General features: G+C 30.2%; 2 protein-coding genes and 1 pseudogene across 4 annotated transcripts in view; all 3 read right to left on the bottom strand.

Annotated features, from left to right (window-relative positions):
• LOC109332694 (actin-depolymerizing factor 7-like) overlaps window positions 1-933 on the bottom strand; it is a 2,564-nt gene extending 1,631 nt beyond the window's left edge. Inside the window, exon 1 of the mRNA XM_019567716.1 lies at window positions 812-933. Within this exon, the coding sequence (XP_019423261.1) occupies window positions 812-814 (3 nt within the window). The 5' untranslated portion in view covers window positions 815-933. The remainder of the gene's footprint in view (window positions 1-811) is intronic.
• On the bottom strand, window positions 1,362-4,444 carry LOC109332166 (serine racemase). 3 transcript variants are annotated; one of them, XM_019567027.1, is made up of 7 exons: window positions 4,343-4,444; window positions 3,311-3,486; window positions 2,995-3,081; window positions 2,675-2,905; window positions 2,208-2,281; window positions 1,920-2,106; window positions 1,362-1,749 (listed from the first exon to the last, which is right to left on the bottom strand). In XM_019567027.1, the coding sequence occupies exons 2-7, from the start codon at window positions 3,484-3,486 to the stop codon at window positions 1,503-1,505; spliced, it is 1,002 nt and encodes a 333-aa protein (XP_019422572.1). In that variant the 5' UTR covers window positions 4,343-4,444; the 3' UTR covers window positions 1,362-1,502. The 3 variants fall into 3 exon arrangements, with proteins under 3 accessions (XP_019422572.1, XP_019422573.1, XP_019422574.1); XM_019567028.1 differs by having other exon boundaries at window positions 3,311-3,507; window positions 4,322-4,421; XM_019567029.1 differs by lacking the exon at window positions 4,343-4,444 and adding an exon at window positions 4,314-4,331 and having other exon boundaries at window positions 3,311-3,507.
• LOC109332469 lies at window positions 8,459-11,086 on the bottom strand (annotated as a pseudogene).

Genomic DNA, 13,538 nt, shown 5'->3' with positions numbered 1-13,538 from the left:
ATATATATATATATATATATATATATATATATATATATATATATATATATATATATATATATATATATATATATATATATATATATATATATATATATATATATATATATATATATATATATATATATATATATATATATATATATATATATATATATATTAGGTATAACCTATCCAAATGATGTTTTATGAATCCATCCCTAGGTAGCATTTATTGGGGGGAATTTGGTGAAATCTCACATTATGTGACTTGCTGGCTCTCTTGAGAAGAATACCACTAAAAGATAGGGTAAAAGAGTAGATTGGGTGGAGTACAGTCCAATACTTAGAAATAAGATGAAGCCAAGAAAATCACATGGGAAATCATTAAGGACTCATGACTAAATGGGCTTTTTCATCATATGATTTTTTTGTAATGATATAATACAATCGAATCGTCAATTGTCTAATTCATGTAATGGTCACTACCTAGTGAGAAAAAGACTTTGGTTAATCGGAGAAAGTAAGTTGTTACCATGAATACCATATTTTCATAATCATTCTTGTATATGCACAATGTTGATAATGGATTGGAATGATAGTTCCTTCTCCTCCTATATATAAACAACTTCTCCTGCTTTTTCAGCAGGTAGACATGAAAAGAACATATAAATGGTACCAATGTTCATTTAAAACATGTTGGCATTCAAAGGTAGATTGTCTAGTTTTCCAAAAAAACTAGAAAAGCAAGAACATTAACAAAACAGCTATTATATGACTAGAACATTACCATGCCATAGTAAATAAAAGAGACACAAGAAAGAAAATATACCATTGTGCCAGCAAAATGTGAATGAAAGGAAAGGAAGGAAAGAAAAAGAGTAATGCATTAGAGAAGGGAAAATGATAGGAATAGAGTGAATAACAAGTATGGAGAGAGAATAATGAATGAAAGATCCTTATTTTTTGGACCATGAGAGGTGGAACTTTAAGAAGACCAAGTCAATGGATTCACAAGTCTAATTTATAATCCCACAAGTTAAAAAAAAATCTTTTTAACTGTTAAATTTTTTTATTGGAGGGCTAATAAGAACTAAAGTTTATTTGCTGAAGAACCAAATCTGAAAATACAATCTTACTTTTTAAATTATATTATATAATGTAAAATATAATGTCATTTAGTCACAGGTATCCTAAAATAAATTGTATTTATTTATCAGAATTTCAAATTGGTCTCTTGAGTTGAACCACATTACTAATTCACTGGTTTATCTCCTTTATCAACTCTAACATGCACTCTTTAAAAATAATAGCAGGGTTTTAGTGTTATTTTTTCTCACTAATTGTAGTTTAAATAACTCTTGCCTAATAAAAAAAGAATCCAAAAAGTTAACTAAGTAGCATTAAATTAAACTAATGGATGCATAAATGCAGAATTGTTACATCAGTAATGAATAACAGTTTTATGTATCTGGATTCTGGAGCAATGAAGGTTCACATAGGCAAAATAAAAGAAGTCACTTTCATTTGTTCAAAGAATTCCAAAGAATGCCAAGATCAACATTGCCACCTGAAACTACTATTCCTATATGTTTGCAATCCTTCCAAGCAGGATTTTTCTGGAAAGTATCTGATAGAACAGCAGCAAGACCAATTGCTCCACTTGGTTCAACAACAACCTTAAGAATTTCAAAACACAGTTTCATGGCTTTAATTATTTCACTGTCTTCCACAGTTATAATGTCTTCAACAAGGTCTCTCACTACAGGCCTGCGTCATTGTAACTTGGTGTATAAGCAAACATAACAAAATTAACAAAAGGGTTAAGGTTAAAATTAACTGTGACGAGATGAATGCTAAAATTGAACCCCTCCACACGAAAAATCGTATATAAACTTAATAGTCAAGAAATGCTCCAAACTTATTTGTTTTTTTCTTACCATGTGGAATCTCCAAGAAATGCTCGAAGGCCATCAGCTATAGTATTTGTCTCAGGCAATGTTATTATCCTTCCAGCTGCTTTAGATTGTGCTGCATCATCAGCTCCTTTCGGCTCAGCAGCCAAAATACGAATAGCCGGGTTTATGGACTTAGCAGCCAATGCTACTCCTGATATCAAACCACCACCTACAGTTTCCATTTTTTGCAAAATCAGGAACCAGAATTCAGATAAAAAAATCAATGCAAAACTTTAAACATTTTGGATGATAGCAAAAAAGTGAACAAACCACTTATTGGTACCACTAATGTATCTATTTGTGGGGCTTGTTCAAGAAGCTCCAAGGATATGGTACCCTGGCCACTGCAAGAACAATCAAACAAGTCAATCTTAATGATTGCAATTCACCAATTCCTACTTATCCCTCCATAGCTTATGCTTATGTTATTTGCCAATTTTTTGAAGTTGAATATGACAAAAACACTGACATGATGCTATAGGTCTAACAGTTCAGAAATTAATTTAGATCTGAGAAAGAACAATTGAAGAGTACAACAATATATGCATATTAGATGCATGAGTGATGAATTAAAGCGAAGTGTGTAAAAAAATCCTGCTTGAAGCAGAGTAATATAGTACTACATTATCTGGTTGATAAATTGCTATTAAAAGAATGAGCCTACACCAAGATTTCCACCAAGAAAATTAATGACAATGCATTTAGTCAGAAAAAATAATCAGCATTTAACACAGTACCTCAATATGCGTCCATCATTATACGGATGTATTAAGATAGCACCAGTTTCCTGCCGCACTTTATTTGCAACTTCCTCCCTTGATCGCATTGAGGCCTCGGACCAGATAACCTGGCCACCGTATCTCTTTACATTCTCAACTTTGCAAGTTGGGGCATTTTTCGGAATAACAATATATGCAGGGATCCCCCTAAGGTTTGCAGCCAAAGCCAACGCTGCAGCATGGTTTCCACTGATTTGGATAACACAATCAGGAGAGTTTCATTGAATCTGATAAATAAAGATAAAATCAAATTTCTAGAATAACAGCACATAGCAGACCTGCTGTGTGTTATGACCCCTTTAGAAGCATCTTCATCATCAAGAGAGAAAACAGCATTGCAGGCACCTCTAAATTTGAATGCTCCACTGATGGAAATAGAATATATAAAGAACTCAATTATATGTGATGGAATGTAAAGTACGAGAATACAGCAACAACAACAACAAGTTTTTATCTCACTAGGTGAGGTCGGCTATATGAACTGAACGCTACCATAATGTTCTATCATAAATCATGCTGATTAACAAAACATAACTCAAAAAAAACAAATACATGCAAAATATTATTGTAATTCATCACAACTTCATTTCTCACCCCTTCTGGAAACATTCACATTTGAAGTAGAGTTCCCTTCCTGATATAGCATTCAGAGAGCTAGAGGACAGAACAGGAGTTTTAAGAATCATTGATTTAATTCTGGTATGTGCTTCCTTTATGGAGGAAATATCAGCAGCATATTTTCCCTTTGTTATTTGGTTCTCTTCTTCCATTTAAGTAATCAGTCTTGGAAGCTAATGCAGACAGATGAAACAATTTTAGTAATGTGTCCCATAATTTTCAAGGAATATCCCTTTTTGTGTAAATCAAAAGATTATAGCATGTTGTAGCCTTGTAAATTTGTACATTATATCAAAAGTCCACTGATTTAAAACGTGAACCTCATCACATGATGCAACCGCAATATTATTATTATGGTGACCATAACACACTGCATTTATAGTGTAACATCGAATCAGAATGATGTGGCTACATTGGATCGCATTTTGGCCACATTGAACCACATCAGGCCGTATCAAATTTAACAAAAAATCAATCACAAAATAGTTCATACTGCAATGGTCGCAATCCCGCATCACAATGATCGTAATTGAATCACTATAGTCACAATGACAATTTAAAGCACTAATATTACAAGTAAGTCAGGAATGACTTTAGATTCCATACATATGAAATATTGGGTGCTTTACCTAAGCTGCCGATTCCATCTAGTGGGATAAAGGTCCGGTTATTGTTGTTTTTGTTCACAATAAGCTACAAGCTGAGTCAATTCTATCATCTGAACTAACAAGTGAATCTGACAAAGGAACTATTCTATTCTTCAAATTGAAACTCAGGCAAAGCAATCATGTTCTCGAGGATGTACCAATACATAGCTGTGGTGGCTAACACGCCTTGGATGTGTATCCTAAAGCCACCACAGCTATAGATTGGTGCATCCTCGAGAACAAGGTCGTGTTTAGCTTTCATAAGTAGCATACAAAACAATAACTTTAATAAGTGAAAAGGAAAGATGTGGGAGGGGATTGTCAGAACTTACTAAAGTACAAAAGACTGGAAATTTGGTAACTCTGATACAAATAATTCAGGCTGCGCCACTTTTCAACCAGCTTTTGTTGGTTGCTGTTCTCACTCTCATCAACACTTTTCTTTTCAGAATAAAATTTAAAAGAGTAATTATACCTCTCTTAAAAAATTGTATTACCAAGACTATACCTTTATGATTTCGGTATGAAACTAATCATTTTTTATATAGGAATCTAACTTTCGGCGGCCTTGAGAATCCTTTATAATGAATACCTTATTGGTATGCACATGAGTTATTCAAATAGTACAAATTATCCATTTTTTCTTAAGTTTACACATTTTGGGAGATGAATGTAAAATTTTTAAAGTAAAAGTAATATATATGTTCAATCATTAATTATTTATATTATATATAAAGTTAAAATATGGTGTAACTTTTATCATTGTGTAATTTTTATTTCTTATTTCGCCCTTCACATTATTTAATTTTTACAAAAAATCATATAATCCTAATTAACCAACATCAACACATTAATTAACCATATCTATCACCTTAAACTAAATATTATTATAAACACACAAAAATTATAATATAAAGCACACCAAATACAACAAATATATTCTAATTATAAAAAATGAAATGTACAAAAATTAAATACGTAGTACCATCCAATATTAACCGGAAGGTACGAAGTGTATGTACACACTAGTAAACATAAAAATGAATATTGAAATCAGTTACATTTAGGAAACAACTACGAAAGAAATAGTGAGAGAATTTCTCATAATAACTTTATAAGAAGTGATTACTTGAACATTGTTATTTTTTTGATATCAAGTATGTACACAATGTTTTTATATATGTGAGTTAAAGTTGTTCTTCTTGGAACACCGAAGGGAGAAAATAGAAGTAGTAGAATGTGTATAATAATAGTAATGCATTGATGGAAAAGAATGAAAGAATATGTAGAATTTTCTTGTACTTATTAATTGGATGTTGTAAAATGGTAAAATTGGAATACATAAATTATGTCAAGATGGATACTAATTGAATTGAAAATGAAAGTATATATGTTTAATTACCTTAATATATTTTAGACATATTTGCATTTAGGGGCAGCAATGGGTCTTGGTGAGTCTAGGTAGCGTAATATTCGGACACATCTCATTGCTTCATTTTTTGTCTCGGACTTGCTCCAGACCAGTATTGAACTCACTGTGTCTATTACTCATGAATCCTTGAGTACCCAGCGGATTTGTGAGTATCCATAAATTCAAAAACATTATAAATAATTACGAGTAATTTATGTATTTGGGTGTTTATTTCTTACAAACTTATATGTTATTTAGGTAATCAACAACAGAAAAATTATAAAACACATTTTAAATTGACTATTTCAACATTATGATGTAAAATTGATTTAGTAAAAATTGTTCAATCTACATAATATTATATTACACATATCTATTAATCACTACTTAACAATAAACATCAATGTTTAACAACATAACAATCACATTTATGAATTAACAATGTAAGATTATAGATTAACAATATATATAGGAATGAATAGCGGGTGAGGGGATTCGTGAGTCTGGGTAGGGGTGAGCAAGACTCAGCCCCACCCGTAGACTCGTCCCAACCCGATGACTTAGGGATGGGTCTGACTCATCCAAATAAATAAAAATGGACAGACTCGTCGTAAAAATGATAGGTTTGGGTCTATGTCTTTGTCACCCGACTCGTCCCTTATAGTTATATATCAAGACTAGTTAAATAAATACATATCAATACTCATTATGTTGAGCACACATAACTCAAACACATGCAAGCTCACACAACATATTAATACCACTTATCATATGATATTTATTCATTACCTTTTTTCATTGTTTAATTCTCCTAGATAGTGAAGGATTGTTGCGATGAGAGTGAAAGACATTCTGACGCTTAAGAGTTAGTTACAATTGGCATGTTGGTGTCATTTCAGTTGTTGTTGTATTTTTTTATCATTTATAAGAACACTTCAGCTTATGTTGATATTTGACAGTTTAAATTGTTCTGAAATTTTCAATGTCTTCTATAAGTTTCAGTCACGTGATTGTGATGGTTTTTAGTTTGAATGATGCAATTTACGTGATTGTGATAATTTTTAGTTTGAATGATTCAATTCACATGATTGTGATAATTTTTAGTTTGAATGATTCAATTCACGTGATTGTGATAATTTTTAGTTTATATATCGATGTTGTGAGATGTAGGTTTTAGTTGAGTTTACATACAAATTCTGATAATTTTGATTATGCATACTTAACAATTTGAGGGAAAAATATATGGTTGTCATTTTGTCATTTTCCAACTCGGACTCGTCTTTATCTTGACCCGTCTTATTTTGGGTTCTTCCCTCACACATCCTATCTTAATTAGAGACGAGTTCAAATTCAAAAATTGACCCGATCAATATTTATGGATGGGTGAGAGACATATTTAACTCGTCTCACGCTTACCTATAGGTCTAAAGATACGGACCTAGACAAGACCCATTGTGAGTATCACAAGTTCGAAAACTCATTATCATCTCTATTTGCATTTATAGAATAATAAAAGCACAATAGGGATATAAAAATTATGTTCATTCAATTACCTAACTATTTCTTAGACATATTTTCTTTAGATAGTAATGTACTTATAGATTATAATAATTCTGTTATAATATTGTATAAATAATAATTGCCTATAATATATATATATATGGTTACATTTTTAGTGACTCGTTGCATTTTTTTAATAACTGACAATATATTCACAATGATCATCTCTTAAATAAAGTAAAACACACAATAAATGATAATAAATATTTTAATAACCATGTATAAATTTCATATTAACAATATATAGATATTAAAAAAAATATAAAAATGCCTAAAAATTATTTTATAATTTATCAGAAGAAACATAATAATATGATAGTGGTTGGACAAAAACTAGATTCCTAAATATCATGATTAAATGTTATGATTTGACGGCTAGAAAAGCATTTATATTTTTATAGTATTTCAAAGGAGATTAGTCCTCATCCAAGGAAATAACAAAATAAATGTAAATTTACTTTCTTTTCTTTTTATTTTAAAGGTCATTTTTCCGGTTAGTGGAATTTACTCTCCTTACTTATAATAAGGAAGGGTGAGGTCCAGAGGATCCAATATTTGATGAAATTAAGACATGTTGCAAAAAAGTTATTTAAACGATTATGATTATATATTATTTTCTAATAAAAAATAAATAAAAAATTTTAAAAAATTTCATTCTCATATTTCAGTATTGGTCTCTCCTATATCGGATAGGATTTGAACTCTAAGGCACGTTTGAGAAGAATATTTTCCATAAATTTTTCAAATGAGATAGATCCAGGAATACAGTGAAGACAATTGATGAGATTGAGGCAATTTTGTTGTTGTTGGGGTGGTAATGGGATTGGGCGGTGCTTATGAAAACTCTTGTATAATATATAGAAAATTAGTTATTATAATAAATAATAAGATATGATAAAAAATTTTGTTCATTACTTTTATTATTAAAATTCGTTAGCAATGATGTATGCTTGGAGCACTTTGTGCACTAGCATCAGATAGTTATACAAGATAACTCGCTTCAAATATTAACATAATATACTAATAAAACATTGGTTTAGTGGTATTGGATTTTTAAGGTTGAAAGTTTGATTCATATAAGCGACATTTATTGGGAGGAGCAGTCACATACCCCGAAGAGAATTAGTTCTTTATCAAAAAAGATAAAAAGATATTATTGGTGGTACCAAAAAATATATTAACATAATAGATATTTGGCACAACAAGATTAAGTAGTTTAACTTTATTTATCTTAAATAAACCACCAAATACAAAGTACTAACATTTCTCAAAATGAGATCTATCAAGTATTAACATAAAGTAATGATAGAAGGGAGAGACATCCTCTCCATTACTAATAAACGTGAGGTTCAGATTTGATTTTACTATTTACAATAATATTTTGTCGAAAAATATTTTAAAATCTATACTATTAAAATCTTTTTAAAGTCACATGTCATAATCTTATATGGTACTGAACCCTCCGATAATGAAGATGATCCATTTTTGAGATAAGTTACATACATACACACATTTTTGTTCCAAGTTCCAACTTCTCAATCTTATTCACTTTGCAAAGAGGCTTTGATTATGTCACACTCTTGCAACAAAGATAAAAGACATAGCTTTCACATCTTTGAATGCACTCCAACCTTGTTGCTAGGCTCACTCCCAGTTTTGGCTACCCTTAAACGTTGCCTTTCAAAATTCTTTTTAGCTTTATAAAGGATATTATGTACTTCTTCAAAGTGAGGATTCATTGCAGCTTTCGTATCCTCGATCCATCGAAGAACTTTCTTGTATCGAGATAATATACGACTGCAATCCTTCTCATCCAAAATCTACGATCGTTTAAAATTTAATTAGTCGGACATTTTTTGCGTGGATAAATCACCCTACTAACAAATAGTTAGAACCAACATCGACAATAATAGCATTAGCCTGGATCTTACTAAAAATATTTTAGCTCAGAAGGCTGATCTTAATTGACGTTATCCGATACGTTCAACAACTAATTAACCTTCTGAGCTAATTGTTTGTGTGGATTTAAGCTCAGAAGGTTAAGCTTAAACACGTCGAAGATAGCATATGATAAAGTGGATCGCCTAAGAACGCCTGCATTTTAATTGACGTTATCGGATACGCTCAAGAGCTAATTATCAGGTAATGCAGCATCAATAACATCAGCAATATTAAGTCGCATTTAGTTACCTCAAGTTGCATGATTTCACAAACCAGGCTGAGATCTGCTATAGATGGTTGAAGGCCACCAAGCAGGAATGGTCCATCTCCGGTGAGCCAAATATTCTCTAGTTTCGATAAAGAAGATAATAAAACTTTCTCTGCTTCAGCAGCTGCATTTCGACTCGTTGGAATGCCGAGTGCAGGTTCTATTACAGTATTCAGTGCATAATTCCCTGTAAAAAGTGCATGGTTCCGCCGGTCAGTCAAAGTTTATAAGAGACATGTCCTTTTCTTATATAACATAAAGCATGTTCTTTGGCTAGGAACATGTTATTTAGTATTTGGCTTTCATTATGGTAAAGTCTTTTCTTTTATCAGAACTTGATTTTCAAGCTAAATCGATCCAACATGAACAAATCGATGTTTTCGATAGAATGCAAAAGGCATAACTAGCAGAAATCCTTATAGCCTGATAGTAAACCACATTAGTTAAAGGATTTGAATGTGTTAAGAACCTGTTCCGTATCGTAAATTAGAGTGATGCCAATTCAGTATGGAATTAATTTTGGCTCTCGTGGAAAGATCGGTCGGATACCTGATGATTCGAGAAGGAAAGATGTTACAATCAATATAACAAAATTAAAAATTATAAGTCTTGGATGCACATTTTTATACTGTTATATCCACAATGCATGGAAACTAGGAATAGATTGTGGAAAATGTACCTCCTAAGTCCTAACAGTACAAATTTAGACTTAGAATCAATGCATTTCTTAAGTTATATATTCTCTTATCCATCACTCTAAGCTGAACTTTCAAATAAACATCCAAAGTGAGAAGAAAAAAAAGCATTAGAAACTACTCAGATTATGGTTAGTATTTCCTTTAATCATGTTTAAGTGCTGTAAACAAAAGAAATGGTTCTACTAACCAATGATCCGCGATTCCGGAAAAGCGGAAGCAAGGTAGATAAGGATTGTATGGCTGCCAAAAGAAAACAGAATTAGTTAAGAACATTCAATAAAATCAGAAAGTACACATTCCTTACAGGGTTGTTCAAAATCTAAACATAACAAGATTTATAAACATCAGAGAAAAAGGGCAACAAAATATCATATAGCAAATACATTAGGCCTTGAAAAGAAAGATGCATTAACTAATCAACCTGCAAATTTATAAAGTGAATTGTAGTAGCTAAACTTAAACAGAATTGAAATGTGCCCGGAAACGGCGACAAATTTTCTGACATAACACATACATAATGTTGCAGACTGAGAAATTGTTCATACAAAATAGCTGATTAACTATTTCATTTTCAGAAATCAAGATGCACATAGTCCATAAAGTTTCACAAACTACACTTAAACCAAAAAATTATACTTCATAAGCAAAGAGACATTTACATTTATCATTTCTGATGCCACAAGGCATCATGTATAAATAAAAGACTAGTCCTCCTGCATTAGCCGAGATTCTTTTTTTGTTAACTAAAGTTATCCCTCATCCTATGGATAAGGAACTAATGCATTTCGGAAAGCTTGAGGCTTCCATGAACAATAGCTCGAACTTTCTGCAGAGGGTTTATTTCTGTAAGACAATCACAACCCAGAAAAGAAGTTAGTCAATAGAATAGTACACCAAAACTTTGATCCAATCTATACAAATGACCATATTGCATTTTTAGCACCATTTATACTCCATCAATTGGACTTAAATGGATGAGGAAGAAAAAAATGCACCAACAACAGTGTAAGAGATTTATATATTGTCAATACACGACATATCATTCATATAATATAGGTAATACAAATAAATGGTGGATAACTCTGTATAAATCTCTATATTTATACCGTATATATATTATACTCTAGATGTATATAGATAGGTACCTGTGTATTGAGGAGATAGGTGGTGACCTTTGGAAAGGTCTACATTAATCTCCTCGAACTCGATTCTGTTAAACCTTTGCATGCACAAGATATGATTATAGAATCATTGAGTTAAATAGGAACATATATATAGTGGCCATGTTGTCTTGTTATATATATAGTGCTTGTATCTTAAGATTATTTTCTTTTTAAGCCTTAATAATATCAACTTTCTTTTTGTATAACAAATGGTATCATTCTGTTGAACCAGATTATGATCGTGGAGCCTCCAACCATCGAAGAGGTCCATTATTATCGGAGTATGGGAATTATGGAAAATGATCATTAAATTTTTCTTATCCTGTATGCTTTTCCACGCATTAATTAATTGAATTTGAAAGAAAATCATTAGTTATGAAGTTTGTTTATGAAACATGTGTATGTGTAGATGGTAAGGATGGGAATCCTTTCAATATTAGATTAGGATGGTGACTTGTTCACATTTTTTTTTTCAATGGCATTAATTATATATAAAAAAATAATGTTTTTAATCTTAATTCAATATTGAAGAGATTAATATTTATACTCAGATTGTTAGTTAAAAAAATTGAAAGGTTAAATATTTACATTAAATATTATGTAGAAAAGACTCATAAAACATAATTATCACATTTCTTTCTTTAGATAATGATATTATATCTTTCTACCAAAAAATTTATCTCACAAAAAAAATATATACCATTTATAAACTAATTATTAAATTATATGACATATGTTGTTTTTCTTATCTTATGTATGAGGATATATCAGCGTTTTTTTTTGTTATCATTGCCAAAATGTTTCAAACGATTAAATAATTGCATTAAATTGTTTACATTTTCCCTTTATTTATTAAAACTAGATTAAAAACTGTAGCTTTCTCTGCTTTTTAAATATTTGTTTTTCACAAAAATATTTTGTTTCACCCCTTAAATATTTATATTATTATTTTTAGTAAATTACACAAATTATCTCTCCTTTTTTTAAATTACTCAAATCACCTATAATTATATGTACATTATACTTACTATTCATGTAGGAAGATAAATGTAATTTCTTAAATAAAAAATGATGTCGAATATAATTAAGTTAAACAAATATCATATATTGTGAAGAGAATTCTAAATAGTATAAAAGTCAATGTTTATTCATTATTTTAGTTAATTACAATGTAGTTTGAGAGTGATTTAAACACATCTTTAGAATTATGATGAAGTTTATAACAAACTAAAAATAATGACATTATTTGAATTTTTCTTCATAATATACCATTTTTTATTTGAATTAATTACATTCGTCTCCATTTTTTGTTTAGGAAATTACATTTATAAATGTTATAGCAGTAGTTAATATAATATATGTATATAATTAGGAGTGTTTCTTATAGATTTAGAAAATGATAAGTGATTTACATAATTCACTAAAATTCAAGAAATATCAATATAATTTACACTATTTTTTATATTATTTGCACGTGTATTAATTTGGAAGTACACTGTTTATATTTTCACAACATTATAAAAACTTCGTTTTCTGTAACTTTGGCACCGTTCACCTATTAATTTGCATTGACTTTGATATTGTTCATTAAATGTTTGCGTTAAACTCTTTGCATCAAATGTTTGCATTAAAATGGTTTATTTATTCCATTATCATTCAAACTAGTGTGTTGTTTGATCGGATTTAAAAACGGTTCTAATTTGCATCATTTTAAATCCAGTTTACTTAAAATTAAAAAAAACTAAATACTATTTTAATCTTGTGTCTTACTTCAATCAAAAAATATTAAAAGATAATGGAATATTTTTATTATAGTATGGTGGAACTCGTAAAACTTTCATATGTAAAACTTTAGCTTTCACAAAATCCCATTTTTTTTAGTGTAGCATCCACTCCAATAGCCTTTTTGTTATTGGCTAGAGGAAGAACAACACATTCAAAAATAGTCATTCATCTATACCATTATATAAAGGGAAAACTTCATTTAACTGTCACTTGAGTAATTTCTATTCCTTTTTTACCCTTTATAAGTCTAAAAAATCATTTCTCTATAGATTATGAGGTATGTTAATTTAATTAATGTATCTTTTTAAACTGCCACAACAGTTTTGTTTTGACGGGAATGTGGGTAAGTGAAATATACTGAACATTATCACAGCAGTTTACACTAGAATGTGGGTAACTGGTTTACATGGTCATGGTAGTTTATTCTCATTTCAAACTTGCCATGATGGTACCCATTTTGTATGGAGAAAGTGGATGGGAAGTGACAGTTTTCATTTTTTTATAAACGTGCAAATTCAAGTTTTGTCACTATTGTTAAAAGTTTATTACACTATAAAATAGAAATCACATCATGGTTTCTCAATATTTCCCCTCCATCTTTATTCTATATCATATTTTTGCAACATTCAAGTATTTCATATTGTTTTATTAGTAACGATAGTTAACTTTTTTCAATCAGTATTATTTCAACCAGTATTACAGTAATGGATAAGGCAATAATAACAATTACT

The sequence above is a fragment of the Lupinus angustifolius genome, chromosome LG18 (assembly GCF_001865875.1).
Source record: "Lupinus angustifolius cultivar Tanjil chromosome LG18, LupAngTanjil_v1.0, whole genome shotgun sequence".
Taxonomy (NCBI): Eukaryota; Viridiplantae; Streptophyta; class Magnoliopsida; order Fabales; family Fabaceae; genus Lupinus; species Lupinus angustifolius.
Note: the sequence above shows the minus strand (reverse complement) of the source record. Positions and strands in the feature narration are given on the sequence as shown.